General features: G+C 38.9%; 1 protein-coding gene across 1 annotated transcript in view; it reads right to left on the bottom strand.

Moving 5' to 3' along the window:
• Positions 1-1,678: 1,678 nt before the first annotated feature.
• The window catches only part of HAPLN1 (hyaluronan and proteoglycan link protein 1), a 69,658-nt gene continuing 44,507 nt past the window's right edge, over positions 1,679-26,829 (bottom strand). The window contains exons 3-5 of the mRNA XM_032627149.1: positions 12,019-12,390; positions 4,105-4,407; positions 1,679-2,118 (exon numbers count right to left, since the gene is read on the bottom strand). Coding sequence (XP_032483040.1) covers positions 1,829-2,118; positions 4,105-4,407; positions 12,019-12,390 — 965 coding nt within the window. The 3' untranslated portion in view covers positions 1,679-1,828. The remainder of the gene's footprint in view (positions 2,119-4,104; positions 4,408-12,018; positions 12,391-26,829) is intronic.

The following is a 26,829-nucleotide window of genomic DNA, read 5'->3' as shown; positions in this document are numbered from 1 at the left end:
GTGTTTGAGTTAAACCTCACAGTCTCTTTGGATTTATATTTTTTGTACAATTTGCATATCCAACCTAATGTAAAAATATGCATGCATACATTCTCATCTTTTAATGTGAAAAAGCATCTGAAAATTTCCAGATATGCTTTTGGTGGAAGAAATGATCTACTTTTATTTATAATATTCTGCCTAGATAATGTATGCATATAGTTATGATTTCATGGAATTCCAATTGTTCTATACCTTCCACACACATAATTCTACATTTATAGAGTAAATTTATTAGAATTATTACAGAGCTTTGAATGCAACCACAATCAATTCAGGAAACAGATTTATTTACTCATGTTCATGGGAGGAAAATCTACATAAAAACATTCATGAAAGCATACGAGCTATGTCATACTTGGATTATTATACTAAATCCCATTTATTAGAACTCATTGTGAAACAATGGGAAACCATGAAATGTAATTTGAATACAAATATTGGTCCCTGTGGGGTCTCAGCAGTCATAAAAATATAGGAAAACCGAGCTTTATTTAAGATTGGAGCTGCTAACAGGGAAAATTGTTTTCCTGAAGCTGTTCTTACCCTTTCGTTTAAAGCCCTGAAGATTTTAGTGTAAACTCTTTGATGACAGCTTCAGCATTTCATTTAAGCCTAATGATGATCAGCAAGAAAAGTGACATCACTGACCACATTTTCTTTATGGAGAAAGGTTTAAAACTACTTTGTTGACTTTTTTCCCCAAACACAGGCACCATTTGGGCTTTCTAGTATATATACAAATAGGAATAATAAGAATTTTTAAAGTTGGGTTCTTATTTCTTGGTTAGACAAGTATAGTCATTCATTCCTTTTATGATTTAAATTTTTGTCATGTCACGTAAATAAAGAAATATTAAATATTTTAAAATTATTTTTATAGGACAATAACATTTCGTAGGCTAACATAAAATCAAGCTGCTAAATTTTACAATTTTTCTGTCCAGCAGTTTATCTATGTAACTGCCCTGAGTAGATGCTAAATGCTGCTTAGCAAACGGCCCTTAGAATTTAAATATAACTCAGTAAAGCTACTCAAAAGATAAAACAATTCTTCTCAGGCATGTGTAATTTTAACTAGAAGAAGGTAGGAGTCTCATTGGTTAAATATTATTGGCTTATTTTAGTTTCATACTTCATATAAATGGGATTATTAAGGGGTTTTAACTGTGCTTGTTATTATACATTGGAGTCCATATGAATTTTTTTTTTTTTTTTGGTCAAAAAGGCAGGATTTTAAAGAGTAAAATAATTCTGTCTATTGGAGCTTTGAAATATTTTAGAAAAGTGTAGATTGTTCCCTTGTGAAACTGAGTTTTGTGCAGCCTCTCAGAATCTCAGTTTATGTAAAGAAGCCTGTATTTCAAATCTGCTGCTCTAATCTGTTTATTGTAGTGCATTTCAAAATTGTACAAATGTGTAAAATTTGTGCTTGTGGCAGCTGCTACTCTGAGTAGCTTTACTTTCCTTAATTTAATCCTAGCAATCCTTAAGCTATTGCATGCCCCGATCATGAAAGGATACTTCGTTGAGATGATGTAGCCTAAACGGTTTGGCTCTAAAGCCTCCTTATGTAGTGCTTCCCTTAAAATTATATTAATTTATAATATATATTGAATGATAGCTTTACAAAAACAAATTAATGAATTGGTCTTTATGAAAATGACTTTACAGTAAGTAAAAAAGGGTTATCACAGTTTTGGTAACTTGCATGAGTTCATACTGAAAAAAAAAACAACCTTTCACATGTTCTTAATGACTTTAAAACTGACGTGCTCTAGGGGCACGCTCAGTTGTATGCTCTGAAGCAGTAGACACCATACAGCTTATGCTTTTTATCTGGGAAACCCACGAAGCGCACTGCAGCCTCAATAGGACTGCAGCGCCTTCTTGGCCTAGAGATGGGGTAGCGGACACTGCCGTCCGCCATCCAGCCTGCATCGCAACGGTCATATCCCAGAAGTTTCCAGGCAGCGAATATCTGGCCCACTTTAGCAATCTGAGCACCGTCATTGAGACAAGCCTGCACCGCTTCGTCGTAGGTCAGCTTGGTGGGGTGGATCAGGTAGTAAAATCGGCCTGTGGAGAAAAGGAGAGAGGGTCAGTGGGCCTGTCTGTGGCTCAGCCCCACAGAGGTGGAAGGAGCCCTAAATAGAAGTGTTTCTCAGTGAAGGGGGATATAGAGCAGTGTCTGTAAAGGTTCTGAAACACAGGATTGTCAGTTAAATGTAGTGCCCCTAGGTTGCTCTCCATTAAATTAGTTTTTTCCTTGCCCCTTAATGTCAGACATGCCCTTTTAGAGCTGTAAAAAAGAAAAGGGAAATGACAGGTCTCTTTTAGCTAATTAGTGGCAAAAAGGGCCCTTCTGTGGCACTAGAGAAGACAGAATTCCATGTTAAAAGCAAGAGCTATTTAAATTCTAGCTGTAGCAAGACTGAAGCCCAGCACAAGTTTCTAGAGAGGCAAAATTTGAATGTGAAAGGATCAAAAAACATTCCTGACAGAAAAGTCCATTTAAAAATAATCAAAAGCCCTCAAGTCCTTTTCATTACAGGTATCAATAAGACATTATTCTTATTCAAAGACTACAGTATGAAAATGCAAAACATACAGGAAGTCACTTGCCATAAATAATATGGACTCAGAATGTGAACTCAGTCTGTTCACTCACTAGCAAAGAGGATGAAGTTAGTTATTTTTTTCAATTTCCCTCTGTGGGAGCTTTGACACCTAACCATTTCTTGATTTTACAAGAAAGAGCAAGTTAGTCTCAACCACTAATTCAATTGTGTTAATTACTGAGATTCCTTCAATTTGTATCAAATATGCATGAAATGTATAAAATACGACATCAACTGACTAAAGTGATACCCATCAGTGCAAGATTTTCTCAGACTTTTAGTTTCCGGCAGAATAGAATCAGACTGTCTAACCTGATTACACATTGTAATGTGATACCCTCCTGCCTCTCTTTAAATACAGATGATTGAAGTCTAAATTAATGCTTGCCTGTTCTTTCTAGACTAAGAGGATATGATTTGGAGAAAGGGCAGCCGTCACGGGAACATTAATAAGAGGGTTAGTTCTATCATCTGTAGCTGAGGCCGGCAAACTACAGCGCACGGGTCCAGTGAGGTTTTATTAGAACACAGTCACACCCATCTGTTTAATATTGTTCACGGCGGCTTTTGTGTTATAACGTACAAAGCTACATGGAGTGGTTGCAACAGAGACCATATGGCCCACAAAGCCAAAAATATTTACTGTCTGACCCTTTACAGAAAGTTTGTTGATCCCTGATCCCTTGCTGTTTTTGCCAAAGCATGTCACCAGGCACCTGAAATATAAAATAATGGGGCCAGGGCCGCACGCGTGATTTAATGCTTTACTGTGTCATCTTAAAATTCTTAATAATTGTTTAACAAGAAGCCCACGTTTTCATTTTGCACTGGGCCCTACATGTTACATCACTGGTTCTGGAAGGAGCAAGATAGGGTTGGGAGCTGTGTCACATTCAATGAGTCAGTCATCAACACAGATACAACCTGGATCTCTCACTTCTGCTTTCACCTCCAGTGTTATTTCTACTTAATTTTCTTGCAAAGGTCTCTTTATCCTGAGCCCTCTATCAGAGAGATAATGCTCTCTCTTTATCCTAAGCTTTGCTGATCATCTATGAATAAATTGACATTGTAATTTAGAGAAGAAGACCGTGACACAGATGCCATCCTTACTTCAGTGGAGAGGTCTGTATCCCATGGAAGGCACACAGTGGCAGCATCATCTTTGGCAGTAAGAAAAAGACTCCGTACAACATGACAGTTAAACTATTTCATAATAACAGTTGGATGCAATAAAACCAAAGAATCATGGAAATATGTACTTTTGCTTGATGTCTTTGGATTTTAAAAAATTATGACATTTAAGAATTTCTTGTATCTGGAGCAACACTTCAAAGCTTTTTTTCTTTTTTTTTTAAGTAGATAAGATTAAAAGTTTAATGTCACATCATAGTATGTATTGGTCTCTGGGATAGGAAACAAGGCAGTATGGTTAATATCTTACCATTGAAGTTGGATGTAAAACAGAAGACGTCATATCTGCTTTTATCTTTGTCCCAAAACCCATAGTTCCTGACTCCGGGCACTGTGTTCTGGCCTCCGCAGGGTTCTCTGGGTTTTGTGATGGGATACTGTACAGACCCATCACTGAGCCAGCCAGCATTGCACCAGTCCAGCCCACCCCTCCAGGCATCGTACAGCTGGTCAAAGGAGGCGATCACAGCATCCTGGTCCAGACAAGCCTGCTGTGCCTCGTGAAAATTGAGATTGTAGCGCCCCAGTCGTGGAAAATAAGGAAATACCACACCTGTCCGAAGGAGAAGGCAAGGAATCGTTAGTGGCACAAATCCCACTTGAGTGGGGAAAAACATAATAGAATCTCCATCAGATGAAGAAGCAGTTTTTGTTCAACTTGCAGTGTTTTCTCATGGTCCCGTTTCCCTTCAAACAACCTCTCAGCTCTGAGCATCTCACAGTTACCTCTTTGGTCTGGTAACTTCAGTGATTTACCTCTTTTGCTAAGAGTTCAGCTCAGTCCTCACAATTCTCCTTTCCGAAACGATGCGTCTGCAGATTATAGTTTCCAAATAGCGCTCCCTGAGAACTTACCTATTGCATATCTGACAACAACATAATTAAGCGGTCTTATTTCATATTAATAAGGTAACTTTTTACAGTGAGGCACTTCCGTAAAAAACATCGTGGCTCTCTTATCTGTTTCAACTTTTAGTGTAGTTCTTAATCTTATTTAATTCTGTCCTTGAACAATGTGACTAAAATAAGAGCTTTCGTTTTTAAAATGTTTCCATCACTATTTTTCAGTTTCTGTATTCATGTATTGCAAACTGAAACTAAGCTTTTAAAAACATTTTTATTGCAAATAGGAAAAAAAACAAAAGCTTCCAGAAGCTTGTCCTGTGCAAGGTAGGTACAAAATAGACATCTGTCAAAGTTATTGCCAAAGAATTAAATATTTCAGAGGACAAAAAACCTTAGTATATGTAAACAGTGTGACTTGGCACTTGACTTTGGGAAGATGCAACAGCTTTGCAAAAGCATTTCTTTCCGTCAGAGAATCATGGGAGATGTCTGAGCTGTTTCACAACTTTCTGCACAGTTTCTTTAAAGGGTAAGGATTGCATCATAAGAAAGCAAAGTTATATCATTTGCTGGACTTTATGAAGGACCACTATCAAAATGTCTCTCCCATGGTTGCTAAAAGACAATTAATTTCAAGTGATTATTCAAGGCTTTGCCTTGAATTTTTAAATATAATTAAAAATAATTCATATTTTAGTGTGTGGAATGTAAAAAACTGTCTGCTGACGCGGTCATTTGGTGGACTATACCAAATGTGCTATTTTATGAGACTGCAGACCCTATACAAGATGGATGCACAGTCCACTAACAGTGTAACCGGTACACAGGAAATGTATTCTTTTAGAAATTGTCCTGGAAGACTCTACAAGAAGAAATTTCAGTAGCCTAAATCAAGTCACATCCACTGAAAGTCTCTGCTGGACATGTTTGTCCCTGTAGGGCAGTCCAGCTGGCACCATCCACTAGAGGCAGAGATCCAGGAAGGCTTCCTGATCTCATCCTGCCTTCTCAGGTTCTTGGCTGAAGGATCTGTAAGCTGAATCGGAGCCAAAAGTAAGGAGGAAAAGACTCCCTTCGTTGCCTTTGCCCCCTGCAGCAGTGGGCGGAATGGAGGTGGGGAAGGCCTGAAGATGACTCCTTCTAAGAAGGGCTGTGACCAGGCAGCCAGCTAAGACTCAATCAGCACTGGGAAGGAGCTGCTCTGGTGCTCTCCGTCCCCTCATGCCTTCCATCCTCTTTCTCAGTAACCCCAGGAATGCCAGTGAAAAGGAAAATACTTAATTTGTCCAGTAGAGGTTTCCTTGGCAGCTAGACCTTAAGTGAGAGAAAATCTCAAAGTATTTAAACCAAAATTCAACCATTTAGGTTGAATTACATTTCTCAAATAGCTCAAGATGGTAACAGTGGAGAATGTAGACTCTTTTAATTTATAATAATTTTAAAGACCTAGACAACCTCTCAGTTTAAATTCACCAGACTGTGTTTGGTGGACTCCCATAGGCATTGTGAAAAGTTTTTCCTTAGTAATTTGTCCTTGATTAACCACTGAGTTATGTTTGATTCAGTTCCAAATCCAGTGTAATATATTTCTGAGTTCCTTTCAAATTTAACATAATTTCATGCAATCATTACTCAAAGTCAAAGTGAAACCCTATATTAAAATTTTACTATTTTTCAATTGTAAGAATAAATGATCAACTTACAGTAACTCAAAAGATTTACTTAGCAGATTTTAATTAATGGTTGATGATGCTGGAAAGAACACATTCCAAGTAAATCAAGGTCAATTTCTGTGGTCCCACCAACATTTTAAAAGTTTCACTGTATTGTACACATTTGGTGCATACATTTCAACAATCAAATGTTTCGTGCAAGTGTGGGCATTTCTGGAACTGCATGTTTCTTAGTATTTTATTTATTTGCTCCTTTTACTTTCAGCTAGTTAAGATGTCAACATCTAAGACTATAATTACAGAAACCTTCTTGGCTCTGTGGAAAAAAGTGCAATCCCTACAGCTGAATTATGGAGCAAATGGTGATTGCTTTCATCCGGCATTACAAAAATAAGAAGAGTTAAACTTTCATGGGTGAGAAAGAAGGGTATATGATTATTTTCCAAATATGATTATTTTATACTTATATGTCAAAATATAATCAGAAGCTCTTTTCCATGAAGGGCTGGTATGCATCTCTAAAAAGGGGATTAATAAGGAAGATACCTCACATGGAAAAGAATAATATCAAATGATGTGGGTAGTTTAGTCAACTGAAATGTTTTAAAAACACATTCTTTAAGACTTACAATTGTACAGACCAGTTCATCCTAGTGGTTGGCAAATATCAACTTGTTGGATAAATGAAAGGTTTTCATGCCATGGTACTTATAAAAGCTTAAGGAAATTTCAGTAACTGCACAAAGTAAAGATTTTTAGTAATAAAAAGGTAGAGACCGTGCAGAACAATTTTACCTTCTTCAGTGCCTCTCAGAGTACCTTTCAGTGCTATGTACATATCTGAAATTAGCTTTCTATTTCTAAAAGTTCTCAGACTATATTTTTGTGTATTTGGCCCCATTTTCATCAATGGAAGACCAATACAGTGGAAGATTGGAAGCACAAATATGTTTTTCATATTATCTATATGTTTATTGATTGCGCAAATGAATTCTGTATCAGGCTACTCATGAACGTCTAGTGACACTCTCCTTGTTATATTCACATAAGGCTTGTCTTTTGCCGGGTGTTGTTTCTAGCAGTGTAGGCAATTTGGTAGTAATCAGCGGGCTTTACCCTATCCAAGAAGCTATATGAAAAAAAGTTGTGTTTCCACAGCTAATTCCAACTCATAGTAGGTCAGTGTTTCAAAGGGTTTACTTTTTTTTTAATCAGTGTGATTTGAAAAACAGATCTTAAAACACAACTAAGAGCAAGGCATTGCACTCAGTACTCTAGGGTACCTTGAGTTTGGAGTGTGGCCTATTTCGGCAAAGAGTCTAGGATTTGATACATATACTATGGGTATATAAATTTGAATCCAAGACAGAATAAAATCTTATAAATACAAACCATACAATTTGGGCATCTTGAAGAAGAACGATGTTTTTCTAATTGGGAAAATTCTTTGAAGCACATAGCATTTAATCTGGTATTAAAGGGCCAATATGATTAAAGGCATTGTACAATTACAGTTGGAAAGGCAGCTTAATTATGACGTTCAAAATGATACGCTTCCCTGGTCTTATTTATGCATGTTAGAAGATTGACAAGGAGCTTGAGTGCAACTTGCTGATTGGTAGATGGTCCGCTACAAGGATGTAATTGGTAATGGAAAAAGGTCAGGACCTGGAATAAGAGCTAGTAAATGATAACCACAAGGTATCTCTTATGCTACATGTGGTTTATCATGGCCTTCAAACTCTTATGTATATAATTGCTGCACCTTGAGCATCTACCCCAGACTAGGTGGAAATTGTCAAGTCCCTACCATCCTCAGGTAGCAATCAAGGTTCCTCAGATCTTATTCTATAATTAAAATGTTGTAATTTTATTTTAAAATGAGTTCTTATCTCATGTTGAAGTATATATAGATAAAATAATGTCTTGAGATTTTCTGGAAGATTATTCATTGGGGATGGGAGTAAATAAAGCAAGATAAAATAAGATTGGCTATATCATGACATTTTTTGAAGCTGGTAATATATAGAGATTCATTATACTAGTCTTTCTACTTTTCCGAGTGTTCGAAATTGGCTATAATAAAAAGTTAAAAATTTTTATCCCACCCTGTTGCCATGCTGAGCCTTAAACCAGTCAAGGCGGATGCTGTCTGTGGCATCTGTTATTCACATTTTGGCCTTTGAAGAGTTTCTCCCTCACACCTGTGATGCCCTCTTTCCCACTTTGTCATGCTCTCTACCCCTTGAAAGAACCAGGTGCACCTTTCATGGTCCAAATCAAATGTCTCTTCCTTTCCACCGCCTTCCATTGCATGCAGGCTTTTTTGTATTTGAAAGTGTAAACCCATTGTATCAAACATTAACTCACCTATAAACTATTTACTGAGCACTTACTTTGTTTTGGCACTTGACTGCCTCAAGTAGATCCTATTTAGCAGGTGAAGACGGACAATTTGCAAATTTTACAAAACAAAATGTGATTAGAATTACAATGGAAATCTGTAGACAGTGCCCTGAGAACATCATAGCTGGGGGTGGAAGGGGAGGGCTCAGGGTAGAGTTGATCTTTTCTTTTTTAAAAAATAAATTTATTTATTTATTTATTTTTGGCTGAGTTGGGTCTTTTTTGTTGCGTGTGGGCTTTCTCTAGTTGTGGCGAGCGGGGGCTACTCTTCGTTGAGGTACGCGGGCTTCTCATTGCAGTGGCTTCTCTTTGCGGAGCAGAGGCTCTGAGCACACAGGCTTCAGTAGTTGCAGTGTATGGGCTCAGTAGTTGTGGCGCACGGGCTCTAGAGCGCAGGCTCAGTAGTTGTGGCGCAGGGGCTTAGTTGCTCCGCGGCATGTGGGATCTTCCCGGACCACGGCTCGAATCTGTGTCCCCTGCATTGGCAGGCGGATTCTTAACCACTGCGCCACCAGGGAAGTCCCTTTGATCTTATTCTTTTTTTTTTTTTTTTCTGTACGCGGGCCTCTCACTGTTATGGCCTCTCCCGTTGTGGAGCACAGGCTCCAGACGCACAGGCTCAGCGGCCATGGCTCACGGGTCCAGCCGCTCCACGGCATGTGGGATCCTCCCGGACCGGGGCACGAACCCGTGTCCCCTGCATCGGCAGGAGGACTCTCAACCACCGCGCCACCAGGGAAGCCCCTGATCTTATTCTTGAAGGAATATATTTTCTCCAGTTCAGAAATGAATTCATGTATATAATGTTAAATATGGAAATGTCAGTTATTTCAAGGCAGAGCCTCTGGGTAATGACTGCTTCTGCCCTTTTTATAGTACACAAGAAAGATGGAAAAACATTCTTTGCAGTGAGAATGGGCACACCAATTAATGAAGTATGACCAAAGGACAGTCCCTAAGTCATCTCCCAAATAACTTTGGGGCCTTTGAGAATCTTGAGAAAACTTCAGAAGAACTGAGGCTGTCAAACACCACTGTCTCTCTGAAACCTGTATTTTTTCCCGTCCCAACAGAAACTTTCTCCTTCCTGCAAACTCCCAGATCGTAGTAGATAAAAGCATAGACTTCATTCAGTGCCCTTGGTATCAAATTCTAGCCCTAGCTCTTACTCCTAGCCATTTTATATTAGAAAAGGAGCTTTCCCTAAGTTTCAGCTGTCAAGGGACATTACTGAAAGTGAGCAAAATAAATATGCATATGATTAGAACAATTTGTTTTACCTACTTACTTTACCAAATTCTACCTTATTTTAAAGTACTTACTTTTGAAAGTATCTTAGAATCTTTAATGGACTGTAAGATTGTTGAATGAAAGGAACCATGATTTGGAATTTTTTTGTTTCTCATGGTACGAAAACAGCACTTGTAAAAATATTTATCATTTAAATTGGTTTCTTGGACACATTTACTTAGCTCATATATACGTATGTGCTATATGGTAGAGAAGTGTTATGAAAGCATGGAAAACATGGAGATTTGGGAGAGTGCAGAGCCTATGCAGGAAAAATTACTCTTCTTACAATTCCCCTTCAACACCTCTAATTGTGTCTTAAAGGAAGTCTCAGTTTGACCGTAGAGTGTATTATCTTCCAACACGTGTTAAATCTGCTTTTCAAGAAAAGGGAGAGCTGGCTTCCTGCTCAAAGCCACCAGCAAGCATGTATCCATTTATGATTAGAAATATCTTATGTTCACTGTACTTATTTTTATGGTTTCCTTGTATTTCTGGCAAGTTATACTGGTTTCTATTTATTTAAAAAATATTTTTAAATAAGTGTAGGGAGATAATAAATATGGCATGTGAATTACTTAAGTTTAAGAAAAAGTAACTTAACAGATAATACAGTTCAACCTATTATTCATAGATTGGAAGCCAAGGTACAATAAGGATAAGTAACTTGCTCTGGTTACAAAACATATACTGACAAAGCTGGGACTAACATAAGCATCTTGATACTACTAGCGTCCAGTCCAGTGCCTGATGCCCCTTTGATAAAAGAAAGTGACCCTCAATTAATATTTGATGATTGACTGTCTTCTCTTAGCCAATTACTTTCTTTCATCCTGAATAACGCCAATGTTCATGGATATGAAAGTGAATCAATAAAAACTCAAAGTATAAGGTGGCATGCAATCAGGAGCCAAGAACTACAACTAAGAGAGACAAGAGAAGGTCACAAAAATGAACTTTACAACATCAAGCAATGTATCAGATACATAAAGCTAATAAATCTGCATGCATTGGTGGCACTCTGTGGGATTCAGAAGGTCACATCTTCAATGAAATGCTAGTGTGCCAAACATGTTTTTCCAAAAGCCACAAATCTGGCCTAGAATGTGGAAGGAGCTTCTAGCAAACACACACCTATAGTTTATATAAGGAAGGAAAGTCTTCTATTAATGCAGCCAAAATTCATCCTTCCATGTAAAGAGACACTGAAATTCATGAATAAAGGGTGTCTTGAGATACATGAGAAACTAAGGAGAGGCCTAAAGGGCTTTGGGCAGAGGGGAAACAGGATGGCATGGATACATTTTATTGTTTAGCTTTGTATACATTTTGATCTTTGAACCTACTGAATGTATTACATATTTAAGAAATAAAACTCCCCCCACAAAATGCCTTGACCATTTGGTATTCAGTGTCTAAGAGACTCTGGACCATTAAAAAAACTTACTTCTTTACAAGAATATTTAAATAAATCTAGAGTCTACTTTTTTGTTAAATTAAGTTTTCACAGTTATTTTACAAAATACAATTAAATGTATTTTAGTTAGCAGATGTCCTTCACAAAACTTGCCATTATTTTGAAACTGAGATAATTTTAGAAGCATAATAAAAAAGCCTCCACTCTGAATTTCTTCATAACTATGTAATGAGTTTTAAATTTTGAATGGCATAAGGCAGTTTCTGAATGTTGTTAATTCAGTTCCACTGCATGTTTCTCCTACTTGCAAATAGCTTCAAATTTGCATATAACCATTGTGTGTACATTTCAAATATGAAAGCTGGAATCATAGACAGATTGCAGATTACAAAAGAACAGAAAAACATTCTTTACATGGACTTTTGATTTCTCACATCAGCACCGTGGTAACCATTAGACATTACTTGTCATGAAAAAAAAAAGCAATGATTAATTATCATTCCTAAGTTTTACACGATTTATAGATACTTACCTTGTAAATCTAATGCTACCACAGCAGTATCATCTTCTAATCCTTCAATCACCTCACACTTGTATCTCCCATAATCCTCCAGGGTCAGGTCTGTGATCACCAGAGAAGCATCATTATCACTGCCTCCTTTCAGAAACACTCTACCCTGGTAGCCTCCATAGGTTTTCTTGTGGTATCCCATGGAAACAAAAACATCCACTTCCTTGAGGTAATCTGAAGTTAGCTTGGTCCACTTAATTCGGATTTTGTGGGTTCCTGAGCCAAGTGCTGTAGGGTCTCGGTAAAATTTACATGGCAGTGTAATATTGCCACCTCTGTGTGAGAACACCTTGGCTTGTTCTGCTTCCACGAGTAGACGGGGGCCATTTTCTGCTATAATTGAAAAGAGAGAAAAAAAGGAAAGAACCATTAATATGCTTTTAGACTTTTTTATAATATGAAATATACTACCTACACAGGGTATCTGACAAAGAGTAGCATTGGCAATAAGCTTCTCTGCATTGTTGAGCAGTGATCTTTGAACCACATAGAAAGGTACCTTTAGTAACTAGAGGGCATCTACAAGGTAGTCATGTCTTTTAAGCTACTGAAAAAAGGAAGGATGTACATAGTAATCAATTAGAAATATTGGCTCTAATACTCTATAGTCATCTGAAGTTTGAAGATGTCATCGTAAATTCTATTTATTTTTCTTCTACAGTTAAATATCAAAAACGTAGAAACAAGACCAAGAGAAGTGACAGGGAACCATAACTATTTCATCAATATAAACCCAAAACGTTCAAGCTAGGTAAATTGATCTCTCCCCAGGTGAGCTTTCTGATACGGTAAGTCTGTATTGTATTTCTAGGAAAAGTATACGGCAACATGATTAACTTTCATTGTACTGTTCTGGCCAAAGAATTAGAATGTCCTCCCATCTCTGGCTTCAGTTCAAATATACACCTGCGATATGCCGTTCTGGAGCATTTCAAGCAACATGCATGTATTATTTTCACACAAAGGCCAGACATCAGAAAGGTATTTTTAGTGAGTGCTTTTTAAAAAACTCCAGATTTTGAAATATATTCCTCAAACCTTGGGTGTTAAAAGTGTATCCAGTTATATTTATTTTCTAATTAACCAGATAATTATGTTTCTTTATTCCCTTAAATCTCCTTCTACACCCCCCACCCCCCGCTACCCCTGCTTTCTACTGTATCTTGGTTTACAGAATCCTCTCGCTTTGCTTCTGCCTTGCCATGCCTCGCCCTTTCGCTTCCCTCCTCCCTCCTCCAAGGACTTTACTGCCTTCCTGGGAGCACGGTGATATTCCTAGCCTGCCAAGTCAGCTCGGCCGCAGGCCTCTGGAGAGCCAGCTGTTATTTTCAGATCTTGGCTCTCTCTGGGGTTTCCCCTGGTTCGCTCGTTGCGCTTTTGACCTTGACAAGGTCTCTTGAGGATGTGCAAGCTTTGAAAATGAGAAAGCAATATAAGAATTCCTGGACACACATACCTCATCCACACACAGCTCTCAAAGGCTGCCAAAGCTGTCTTTCAAGCAGCCCTTCCTGCTTTAGGCTGGAGGTTCTGAATAAACCTTGGTCACGAATCATTAACGGTAGTACACAGGTCATCAGGAGGAGTGCAAGTGATCTCCAGACAAACCTCAAAACTTAGTTATTTAATGGCGCATGTAGGATTCAGATTTTAAAATAAAGGGTCCAAGAATAGACAGTGGTTATAATTTTATCATAGAGCAATCAAAATTCATATTAAAAAATGAACATATTTATGTCAGCCCCAGTCCTCCGAAACTGAACAGTTGAACCACTTTTAAAGCCATCAGTGCCCCTACTTTGAATAGATCATAAACTGAGGATAATGGCTTAAGTAAAATGAATCACAAATCCAGCTCATTAAGCATTTCCTTTAGATTCTCTTCTTTATCTTCTTATTTAGGCCCATAGAATCATAAGACATAAAAGGTAAATGTATCCAACTCTACCCTATGTAGAATATTCCCCCTGCAATATCCCCAGGAACTGCATCCATGTTTTACCTAAATATTTGTAGTATCTTCTTTCTGGGAGGAGGAAAAGGTGCTGTTTAATAAGTCTGCTCAGCAATGCCTGAGGCCCTAGGGAACATGGATCTACCCACTACCTTGGGAGGACGCCTGAAGCTGGGCCTTCCCATGCTGGGACTTGAGTTTAGACAAGACATGAGGCCTTCAGAAAGTTGCAGTTTCATGATTCTCTCAAGCTTTTCACTTTAAAGTCAAAACTAATGCCCAAATGCACTGGGCTAAAGGAGAGTTACAGTAGTTAGGAACATGGGCTTTGATGTGTCAGAGACCTTGTTCTAACCTCACCTCTTCAAGTTGCTAGCTCTGAATCCTTGAGCAAGGTGTGCAAGCCCTAAGCCCCAATTTCCTTACATGTGAACTAGGGAAAGTAATGTCTACTATGCATAGTTGACCTAATAGGCACATAAAGCACTTAAAATAATGGCTGACCCAAACTGTTCCTACTGCATAGTTGTCCCCCTGTATTTCTCCTATATGATACTGCCTAATATTGAGCATAATTTTGACATATATTAACCTTCCATGGTTCCACTTCCTTATAAAGTTTTTAACCATGTGGAGTAAAATAATACCTACAATGTGTTATATAGGAAACTTGGAAATTATTGTGTGGTTTAGCATAATCATAAGGTATTCCAGAATGAACACAAGGCCTGAGTGTTTCATAAATTAAAGAGTTAAAGCACAGATCAAAAGTCTTATACAAGAGACTGAAATTTCTAATTTTTTTCTGAGGTTAACTGTAAATCGTCTTGTAGTATTTTAGAAGTATAAGCTTCTGATTTTTTTTTAGGTACTATTTTCTTATACTCTAGCATTCTGCATAGATGATGACTTATGTGGTATAATGTTGAGACCTAAGCAGACACCAAAAATCCATTGGCTTCCCACAAAATAATTTTTCTAACAAGTCTGCTAGAATGTATAAATTTCCACCATTCTTATTTTTGGGGCAACTGGGGTGTTGAGGTAGTAGATGCCACGAGGCCCTGGCTGAAATTCAAAGAACCCTAAGAAAGTTGGGTAATGTGTAACACTTTGAGTGACTGAGGGCCATTAACGTTCATTAACCTAAGTCCCCAACATGGCCTTTAGAACAATGTGTTTTATTAGCTTGTTTGCTTCTAGAAGCTCAACACTGCAGATTATACAGCATTGAGCATTGCTGGCGGGAGTGGCCTGTTGCAGAGCAGGTAAGATGTAGGAAAGAGCACTGGCCAGTGAGTCAGGAGCCCTGGGCTCTGTTGCAGGCTCTAGCAGGGCTTAGCTGTTTGAGTGACAGGTCTACATCATGAGAACATTGAGCTTAAGATTCATATCTGGCTCCCTATGGCAGGTTATCATGATAGGGATCAGCCAGGAAACACACTAAGAGGGAGAGGGTAGAGGGCTGGAACAAAGGGAGCCTATAATGCTGATGGCAAACTTTGCACAGTCTTGTCTAGAGTAATCTGATCATTGGGTTAAAAATGTGGATTGGTTTGAAATTAATGTTTAAGTCAAAACTGTTCAATCAACAGGGCAGTTGTAAAGCAAATCAAAAGATAAAAAGAAACCTTGATCATCAGAATGAGTATTGCTTATCCTTTTTTTTTTTTTTTAAATATTAACTAGAGAAAACCAAGCAGCATAAATGTGCTCGTTTTAGGGGGACTGAATTTTTTAAAAGTTCAGTCTGTAAGTTACGGGAATTTCATATTTTTATTAATGAGTGTCAGTGACAGTGATGAAAGATTTGATGGCCTTCAAAGACCACAGTTGTCTCCAGGGGAAACAGCAGGGCTTCATTATTATTTTACAGTCTGCTGTGAAATCCAGAGGACATCATTCAGTTTCACCAAATGATGAAAGCAATGGCATGACCGAAAAGCTGATCGTTGTATCACTCTGTAATTTAGATGAAATCTTTTAAACAATACGACAAAAACAATTTAGAAGTATGGTATTGGACTATTACCTATTGTTCTTAGTTCTATTAAAAGTTTAAACATTTGGCAGGGGGCAGTTCATTGCCAAAGAAATAGAGGTAACAGAAAGAAAAATAAAAAGAAAAAGGTGTTATGGGTCCAAGTTTGTCTTTTAAAAATAAATAAATTTTTGGATTGTACAAAATAACCAGTCTTGGTGTTGGTTACTTTCTCACTGGTGTATAGTGAAGGAGCCTCCAGACTTTTGGATTTCCTAGACCAATAAAATGTAAAAAGAACCCAAACAAACAAAACTGAGGAATATATTTAAGATGGTTAAACACAGACAAAAAAATACTCCCCTCCCAAGAAAAAATTCTACCACCATCATTTGACTTCTTTATTGTGGTAAAATACACATAACATAAAATTTGCCATTTTAACCATTTTTAAGTGTGTGATTCAGTGGCATTAATTACTTTCACATTGTTGTGCAACTGAGGCAGGAGATAGATGGGCCACAGGCCGAGCAGCTGGAGTTTGTCCCCTCTAGAGAGATAGCTTCAAGATGAAGATAACAGCGGGAACGAGGAGAAGCTGAGCCTGCCCAGGTAAGAGGTACAGAGACCACATATTTTTCATTCTTGAGGTCAGGGAGACCTCCCCGTCTACACCTGTGCAGAAAGGCTCCTTGGGTCAAAAAGGGAGGGAGTGCCACCCCATAGTAGGTGATGTCAACCTACCCATAGGCCTCTTCGCTAGAATCCATCCTGGCTGAGAGATACGCACGCGTACAGGGGAGGACCCTGAGACAAACCAAAGATGGACTCAGAGCCAGGCAAAGCAAGATGATTGGCCAGAGGAAACCCAGAAGAAATGCCCCATGTAAGTGATTCAAACTACTACGAGGGCACGAGTCTCTGTCTGAGTCCTTCAAGTGTGTGTGTGTGTCTATTCACACATATTCTTTTTCTTCCTAATAAACACTTTACTTGTTTCTCTACTTTCCGCCTCTTTGTGGAAGTTCATTTCTACAAAGCCGACGGGCCAGGGGCCTTGTCACTGGCCACTGGCCTTGGTGGTCTAGTGGCGAGGATTCAGCGTCCTCACTGCCTTGGCCTGACTTCAGTCTCTGGCCGGGGACCTGAAATCCTGCTTCAAGCTGCTGCAGGCCGAGGCCATCTGCGATCACAACCACCATCACCATCTATTTCCAAGACTTTTTCATCACTCCAAACGAAAAACTAATTCCTCCCTGACATTCCAAACTAGTAGGCAGACGCTCAAGCGCCAGCTCCACGATGAGTCATTTGAAAATGCTGCACGAGGTTTTAAAGATAGTTCCTTATTTTTGTGGCATCTCTTATCACTTTGGTGGGTTGAGATGTGTAAGACTAACACTTTGGAAGCTGTTACTTCCTTTAGGGTAGCCAACCTGCCCGATGATGAGCAACCAGGCTGGATTTGTATCCTTCTCGTTGTGCTTACCACAGTCTACTGAAAACAGTCACTCTGTCTCCCTAGTCCACGTCTTGTTATATTGTTCCTCCAGCATCAAAATAGTGCTGGCATGTGATAAGTGTCTGTGACTGAAATAGACGAATGCCTCCCAGAGGCTGTGCTCAGCTATGGCAGTAGACATAGACCCCTGCCCTTGCTTTATACCATATTGCTCTAAAATGAAAACACTTTATAAAAACAGGTAAAGATACATATTAAAGACACAATATTTAAAAAGAACATAATTTAGACATTGGTCTCTCATCTTACACATTACATTTGAGTAGGATACATAATTTAGGAAAAAATTATCTTACTCATTAATCTTTAGCTGTTTATAATTACAGTCAGCCCTCTGTATCTGTGTGTGCCTCATTTGGGATTCAACCAATCAGAGATGGAAAATATTTGAAAACGACATTCCAGAAAGCTCTGAAAAGCAAAACTTCAATTTGCTTCTTGCCTATTTACATAGCATTTACATTGTATTATAGCTATTTACATAGCAACATTTACATTGTTTTAGGTATTATAAGGGATGATGCCTGTAGGCTAGGTGCAAATACTGCAACATTTTATACAGGGGACTTGAGCATCTGAGGATTCTGGTATTGGAGTTGAGTCTTGGAACGAATCTCCAGTGGACACTGAGGGGCGACTGTGTTTTGTTTCCTTCAGACTGGAGTAAATCCCATTGTTCCCGGTGTTGCTCACTGGGAGCCAGAAGCTCCCGTCAGTGGTCTTGACTCTGCTGTGTCTTGTCAGCTTTGCATCAGAGATGTTTACAAGGACCCTCCCCTCTGCCCCTCTCTCTCTCCATCTAGTCTTTACTGTCCTTTCAGAGGGCTTTTCATTTATCAGAGACAGAGCTTTAGTTTCTTGCCCAGTTGTTCCTCAATGTAAAGACTCTGAGTCTCTCCTCTATGACTCAGCACTTCAGGAAGGGTGACCTGAAGAGGGCAGGAAAGAAGTTTTAAGGAGGATCCATGGCTGCCCTCTGCCCTCTACTACTTGACTTGGGTTTGAAATCCTGTTGTATTTATCCCTGGCCCATCTTTGCTTTTACCTGGAGTTCAAATGCTGACCTGAAGACCTATAAGAATATGTGTGCTTCTTACCATTTGTGTAACTTGGAAAGAAATATGTATACTTACGTAAACTATATCTGAAGGAATCACTAGAAACCCATGAAACTAATAACCATGGTAGCCTGTGGAAAGAAAAGGTAGATGTCTGGGTCGAGAGCTCCTGGGATATTTTCACTGTGTATACTCCCATATTTAAAAATTTTTGAACTGTGTGCACGTATCACCTGTACACACCCTAAGTAGAAATGGAATTAAAATATTAAAAATGGTTGAAAAAAATTAACAAAAAACTTAATTGACAAAGATAAACAAAAAACTTTCCCTAAAGTGTCTCTAGAAATATACACAAGAAGCTGGTAGAAGAAGCTCGTAGCCAGAATTGCAGTATATTGTTATAATTGCAAGATTATATTTCTGGAGAAGACCTACGGCTCTGTTAATAATAATAATGTTATATTTAGACAGGTCTTCAAAACATGAAAATTTTACCTCGTTTTTTCAATTCCTTTAAGATACCACTGACAAAGGTACTGACTGTCTTCTAGTTTTGACTATAAAGGAAGAGTCCAAAGCTGAAAATAAGGTAAGTGAAGATTGCTCTTTGCTGTAAAGTGATTACTGCTGTTTCTCACCCTCTGTGACCCTGTCTTTTGGCCTCACAGGCTACAGGAACATACTCCTCCCAACACCCCTCCACCCTCTGCCAGGGCCTACCTGCTCTCTAAACACTGTATAGTCATTGTGCCCTGCTTGTTCCTATCAATCTACAGCTGAACCAGATTACCTAGAATTGTGTTTCCAGTTTCCTTAAATGGTATGTGACCTGCATTATCTGATGTGATGTGCTGTGGAGCATTCCCTTAGGTATTGACCACATCCGGCTTCCTTCCTCTATGGTCAGACCACTCAAGATGGCTGTCCTCTTGCTTTCTGTACATCCCCTGCTCGACCAGTGCCTGCTTCACCTACTCCCTACTCTCATGACTCACCTTCCTACACAGTTGCCCCAGGCCCCAGCTAATAATTATTCTAGCTTTAGATCAGAACGTCTCCACTATGATAGCTTATCAAAGGGGTGGTGAGGGGTGTATTCCTCTTCTGGTTTCCCTGGTAACTGATGAACCAACCTGACATCAATTCCCCCTAAAAATGGTAACCTCCCCTCTCCCTGGGGAGCTAAGACTGCAGCCAGGTCCTGCCTGCCCTCTGCCACACACAGTGGGGTGTCGCTCCAGGACCTTGCTTCAGACGTGTAAGCTCCCCAATCCATTAAACTGTTGATGTCTCTGTTGCTGACTCTGGGCTCTTTCTTCAGTCTTGAAGCTGGGCAGGTACAGGGCTTGTAGGCCTGTGGGGTGCAGCCCAACACTTGCCTTAGAGCTAAATTGATTCTGTGATGGGAGACACCCCAACACCAACATATAGTGTTGTTTCGGGTGATGTTGATCATGAATGTGTACCATGTTATTAGATCCAAGTTTCATAGTAAAAAATAAGGATAAGTGCTATCACTATTTTAGAGCCTGAAGGTTTTTTCAGGGACAGTGGAAACTTTTCTCCCCAGAGGATACTTTAGACAGATCTTTGCCATATAAAAGGTGAGCTTCTTTGCTGGAAATGGGCATCAAGAGCCTCCAAGTAGTTCTAGGGCGTCCATTGAACGTAGTTCAAAAATCTGTGTTCTGAGATGTAAACCTGAAACTGGGTTACTATCTTGAAAAATATTGTCTCTTTTTAATTCCTTTTTCTTCATCTTTTTCAACCAGGAAGAAGTAAAGTGTGAAGAGGGTGTTTAACTCTGTTCTACTAAATTCTTTGTGGCTTTTGTCTTTCCACATTCATTATTGTTTCATCTATTTTCGCAGCAGCTATAGTTTATTGGTTAAGCATGTGGACTGTGCCTCTTACCTGGTGTCACCTAACCTTTATGTGCTCAGTTTTCTCATCAGTAAAATGGAGTTAAGCCACCTTCTTTGCAGGGTTCTTGTGAGGGTTAAAGGACGTGATACGCTGAGAGCTTAGCCTAGTGCCTGGTACCCTGAGTGCCCAGTAAATGTTGGCTGTTACTAGCAAACATTTACTGAGTGTCCAAAGTGTGCCGGGTATGCAAACCAGCTTCTGTCATCGACATTTTCTTCTTTCCTGTGCTCTTTCAGAAGACAGTTCCTAGAAAGTACTGATTCCTGAAAACTCGCATCTCATCAACTGATGATGATTTTCCTAATCTAGTGGTTCTTAATAGAATAGGAGCTCATTTCAGGACCACCACCTTAAAGCCTTTTCAAAAAAAAACCTGTATCTAATCCAGCTTCTTCCTGCTTCCTCCTCACTTTCCTTGGGGGTTCCAGTAAGTCTTCGGGGGCTTCCCTGGTGGCGCAGTGGTTGAGAGTCCGCCTGCCGATGCAGGGGACACGGGTTCGTGCCCCGGTCCGGGAAGATCCCACGTGCTGTGGAGTGGCTGGGCCCGTGAGCCATGGCTGCTGAGCCTGTGCGTCCAGAGCCTGTGCTCCGCAACGGGAGAGGCCACAACAGTGAGAGGCCTGTGTACCGCAAAAAAAAAAAAGAAAGTCTTCGTTTGGGTGTAGAGGTGGAATGTGTGTATTGGTAGCTGTCACCCCACCTTGCTCCTTGAACTGCTCTCCAGAATCACTATGGTGGCCTGAGGAAAAGTTTCTCCAAGGCTTGAGACCAAATCTTTTTTTCATAGTGATTTGATTTCTTCTGGAACATAATTATATCAGTTGAATGGAATAAAATGGGAGCCGTTTTTACCCACCGCTTCACTCAGAAGTTTTTCAGAGAAGGCTTAGATGGAGGCTGTATGGTTCCTGGTGGGTCAGGAGCAGAGGAATCAGCCTGCCTGAGTTTGAATCTCAGCTTTACCACTTATCAGCCATACGACCTGGGGCAAGCTACAGACCCTCTCTCAGCCTCAGTGAGGATAACCACCTTTATGTAGTGTGGTGGTGAGAGCTAAATGAGATGACCTAGGTAATGAAGTTTCTATTGTGTATCACACATAGTAAGTGGTTTTAAATGCTAATATTTATTTATCAGTATTATTGCCATTGGTTAAGTCCAATATAACTGGTCCCCAAACTTGAGACAGTCATACTAGCTTTGTCAACTCGGAGTTGTCTGCTCTTGCTAATAATTTTCAGAAGTTAAATTTATGCATGTTATCAAAGATTTGTGAGTAAAGAAATAGCATTTGATTTCTATTATTTTAGTCTGAGAAAAAAAATATCACAGATATAGAGAAATTAAGGAATACATTATAAGAAAATAAAATTTGAATGTTTTACTAATATAGTAAATGACAATCTTTGAAGAATCATACTTTCCAGGACTGTAATACAGACTTCTTTCAAAGGGTGTGGAGAAACTGAAACATTAGCACGCGTCATTCTTCTTCATTAGGCTGTAATTAACCACACAGTCCCTAATTATTAGAAGTGTGTTTTTATGTGGTGGGGGCTCAGATCTACTTGTCTCTGCTCAGACCATTTCCACGTTGTGGTAAAATGTAAGGTCAAGTTATCCATAATTTGCAGAAAGGACACTGTTGGTTTTATACATTGGTATGGTTAGTGTCTTCACTTAGTGTGAAAGATATCAAGATAGTACTATCCAGAGTCAGTTCTGGAGGCAAAAGGGAACTTTTGATTCTTAATCAACAATCATGAATTGATAGCCTATAATGTGTCAAGTATTAAGTTTAGTGCTGAAACAAAACGAAAGGTAAGTCGAACACAAAAGCCCAGGTGGGCAAGGCTGAGGGAAAATGAAGGGAGCACCACGGTCTTGAGAACACAAGGAGTGAAAGGGACTGTACCATTGCTGGGTGCGCACACTCCATGCTCACGGGGAGCAGGTACTCGTTCCCACTGATGTTGTCCAATGGGAATGCAGGCTGAAAAGCAGCATGTCTTTGGATTTTTCAACAGATGCTAGAAATACACTTTTTTTTTTTTGGCTGCACCTCGTGGCCTGTGGGATCCCGCTTCCCCGACCAGGGATCAAACCCCCGCCCTTACGCTCTTGGCAGTGAAAGCACAGAGTCCTAACCACTGGACCACCAGGGAATTCCCTAGAAATGCACATTTTAATGTGACTATCTCCTATTTTTAAATACTTGCAATTAATTTAGATTTAAAAAAAATGTTACCTGGGAAAAAAAATTACCACATATCAGCGATCAGGATTTAGACTCTGGGAAGTGAATATGTGACCTTTGAATCCTCCTTTATCCCACCTGTTGATGCTGAGGGTTTCTGAATTTCAGACCCGGGCGATCTCCTTGTCTCTGCTTGCATTTCCTCCTTCTCCTGTGATCTCATCTAGTCCCATGGCTATAAATGTTGATGTGCTGGTGATTCCAAAACTTTCTAGCAGTGTACTTTTTCCTGAGCTCCGAACCAGTAAATCCAACGACCTGCTGGTCATATATTGGATGCCAAACAAATAACTTGAGTCCTCCTGTCCTGCCCAGACTTGTTCTTCTCCCAATCTTCCTCAATTCATTTTATGCCTCCGTCATCTGTCCATTTGTTCAAGCCAAAATCTAGCAGGTGTGTTTGATATGCCCCTTTCCCTTAATCCCTGCGTCTAGTCTGTCGGCAAGTGCTGCCATCTCTACCTCATTTTTTTTTTTTTTCCAAATTGGTTCATCTCCATCCATCTCCACTGCTACCATCGTGGGCCACACCACCATGATTTCTCACCTAAACTACCTCAAGACCCTCCTAAAGGTCTCCTCACTTTTACTCTTGACCCACCATAATCCAGCAGTCACCTGGTCTTTTGTACATGTAAATCATATTACATCATCCCTTTGCTCAAAACCTTTTAGCCATTTTCAAGCACTTTTAGAATAAAATCTGAACTCTATACTCTGAACCAAATAAAAAGTACAATGGTCTCACTCATGCCTCCTCTTCCAGTCTCATCTTAAACCACACCCTCTCCACTACCAGGCTGAAGTCCCTTTAGCTTCTCTCTGGTTTGAAAATACCACATTTATTCCCATCTCAGAGAATTTGCACTTCCCATCTCAGAGAATTTGCACTTCCCATTCTTTCTACCTGGAATGCTCTGTCCCTGGGTTTTGATGTGACAGGCTTCTGCTCACTATTCAGAGCTCAGCCTACAGAGCCCTTCCTAATTCCCCTCTATGGGGTTCATCCTACAGGCCCCTAGGGGCTCTCTCACAAGATTTTCCCCCTTAAAAACACTTTTATATTTATTGTTTATATGTTCATTTGTTTTTATTTATTCAATTACATATGCAAGCCAAATAAATAGTTATAAGAAAAGAGGCCAAAGCTTGGTTTTGGAGCACACTTTGATTTTAATATATTATGGGCAGCCTATAAATAACTGTTATATCATACATCTTTTAAAATAAGATATTCCATTTACATGGAAACATCTCTGTGAAGTATTAACATCCAATCAGCTTTTCAGTATTTTAAGCTAATTAAGACCCTTCATTAATGATTGTGTGATAAAAACAAGGCAAAGTGAGAACATAAAATAATCATACGCAAATTCTGGAGATTTAAAACCTTTCAGTATAATTTATGACAGTTTTCAAGAGAAAATAAGAATTGTTCATAACCCACATTATTCTAGGGAAGAAAACTTTAGAATTTTCCTCTCTATTCTTGAAAAAAGCAAAAAACAGAAAAGGAAAAAACCCTTGTGTGAGTGTTCATTATTTTTTACTAGCAATATTATTGGTCACAGATAATCATAAATCCATTGTGAAAAAATGTAGCCATATAACTAAGAAAATAAAAACTGTATGTAATACATACTGTAGTTTATAAGGAAACCTGTCTTTAACTTACATGCCTTTCACCTGTTTCATCTGTGCCTTTCCCTACCATTCAGTAACTCTGAGCCAATCGGACAAACGTCATTTCCAATGCTTTCCAGGAACAAGGCAAAGCAAGGAAGCAAACAAACACCACTTCAAATAGAATCCTCTAGAAGTGGAAATCTCCTCACTTCAAGGATATGTTTTCAGTGGTGTTTCTATTTTAAATTTACGACCTCTCTTTAGAAACAAGAGACGACTCTCCCTTCTTTCCACCCCCTTCACCTAATCTGAACCCTTGACTGTAGTAAATGCTCCCTGTTCTAACTTGTTTGTTAATTTTGTACTTGATGGACTATGGTCTTTCTGTGTTTTTATCCTTAATGTCCTTGTCTTGTTTGAGTGGACTGTGTGTGGGAAGGGTAGGTAGAATTCTTGTTTAACTTAATATTCTTTAGTACATTTCACAGCATAATCCTTGAGTATGTAAAAACATACTACTCAGAGCTTATACATGTGGTAATTAGTTATCGAGTAAGCACTCAAGTCAAGCAACCAACGTGTTTAATTAAAAGAAGATTAAAATGGCGCCAATGTGTACTGACTACTTGATAATCATTTTTGAGAACATATGTAGTGCTGCTACTACATTGTAGCAATACAAAATACACAAAATGTTTTTGAAGTGATTTGTATAGAACTTTTAGATTTCTTATGCTTTCAGTGTCTTCATTTTGAAATAAAAATATTTCTGTAACAAAGATGCCCTCCCACCCCCTATTTTCACTTTGATACCTCTTAATTAAATATTTTAACTTAGCACTTTGGTCGATTTTTATACTCCAAAATACATTCCTAAAAGAGTAGTTTCCATTTTTCCATTTAAAATAAAGAGCCAAAGCAATAAAGAAATCTAACTATTCTTTCTTGGTAGCTGGGAAAGTCAGAGAAATATAGCATGTTGAAATTACTTTAACATTAATCCATTCAGCTATAGGTCAGTGCTTTAGCTGAGTCAACACTGGTTCCAGCAAAGCTGCAACCAAAGAAAAAGGCTTCTCTATTTAATGGATTTTTCTGGGGGGGAAAAAAAGCTTTGGGAAAGTTTCCAAACAGTCATTGGCTTCCTGCATAATTTGCCAATTTCAGCACTCAGGATGGAACAGAGAACGCAATGGCTGTTAGTGTGAATTTGTTGCTACCTGAAAATATTATTAAATATAGGTTTTTATACCTGGAAATATTCTAAAATTCATTGTTTTAATAGATGCATTATAGAATAACATAGAATTCAGCATTTTAGGCTACTCTACAACAAGTTTAGAAATATTCTTAAGGTGTATTTTATGGGTTTAAAAAGTGAGTATGAATACAAAATTCTAAATAGTAGGATATTTTTGTTTGGTAACTAATTATACTTTTCTTCATATTTCAACCTCTATATAACACTTATTTTATTGTTTTTTGTCATCTTTGTCACCACGATAATATTGTCATTAAGCTCATTGAGGAGATGGTTTGTTCTTCCATAGAGAATAACTCAGTATTTTGCACAAAGAAGGCCAATGTTTAGCAAATGCCCGAATGAGTAGATTATTTCAAAAGGACACACAAATGCACAGAAGACTGGGCAATGGGCTAGCAAATGCAAAGTTGCATTTCATTCCTTGCTTTTCCTATTTATAACCATTGTGTATGTGTGTATAAATGTATAAACTATATGTGTGTGTGTGTGTGTGTACCTAGTGTACCAACTATATAGTTGAGGAAAATTATTGCCATGTTTGACTTATACCTATAATTTAAAGAAACTGCTTTATTGAATGGCAGTTATCACAGTTAGTAGTTCTATATTCATAGTAATGTCTGCCTTTCACTAGATCATAAGCTTGATGAAGACAAAGACTGAGTTTTGGTCATCATTCTATTCCCAATGCCTATTAAGGTGCTTACTGTAGATGACACATTTGTGCCCCCCTCCCAAATTCATATGTTGAAACCTGATTCCCAGTGTGATGATATTTGGAGGTGCGGCCTTTGGAGGTGATTAGGTTATGAGGGTGGAGCCCTCATGAATGGAATTAGTGCCCTTATATAAGGGACCCAGAGCGGTCCCTTGTCCCCTTCTGCCATGTGAGGACACAGAGAAAAGACAGCCATCTGTGAACTAGGAATCCAGCTCTCACCAGACACCAAATGTGCCAGCACCATGATCTGGGACTTCCCAGCCTCCAGAACTGTGAGAAATCAATTTCTATTGTTGATAAGCCACCCAGTCTATGGTATTCTGTTATAGCAGGCCAAATAAGTGTATATATGTATGCGTGCAGTATTTTTACATATGTATGTATATGCCTATATACATTTTCCTTCTTCTCTTTTGGTTTTATTTACTGTATTTATATGGTGATATTCTGGTCAAATGAT

Source organism: Phocoena sinus, chromosome 3 (genome assembly GCF_008692025.1).
Source record: "Phocoena sinus isolate mPhoSin1 chromosome 3, mPhoSin1.pri, whole genome shotgun sequence".
In the NCBI taxonomy this organism is placed as follows: domain Eukaryota; kingdom Metazoa; phylum Chordata; class Mammalia; order Artiodactyla; family Phocoenidae; genus Phocoena; species Phocoena sinus.
This window is presented reverse-complemented; position numbering and strand designations above follow the sequence as displayed.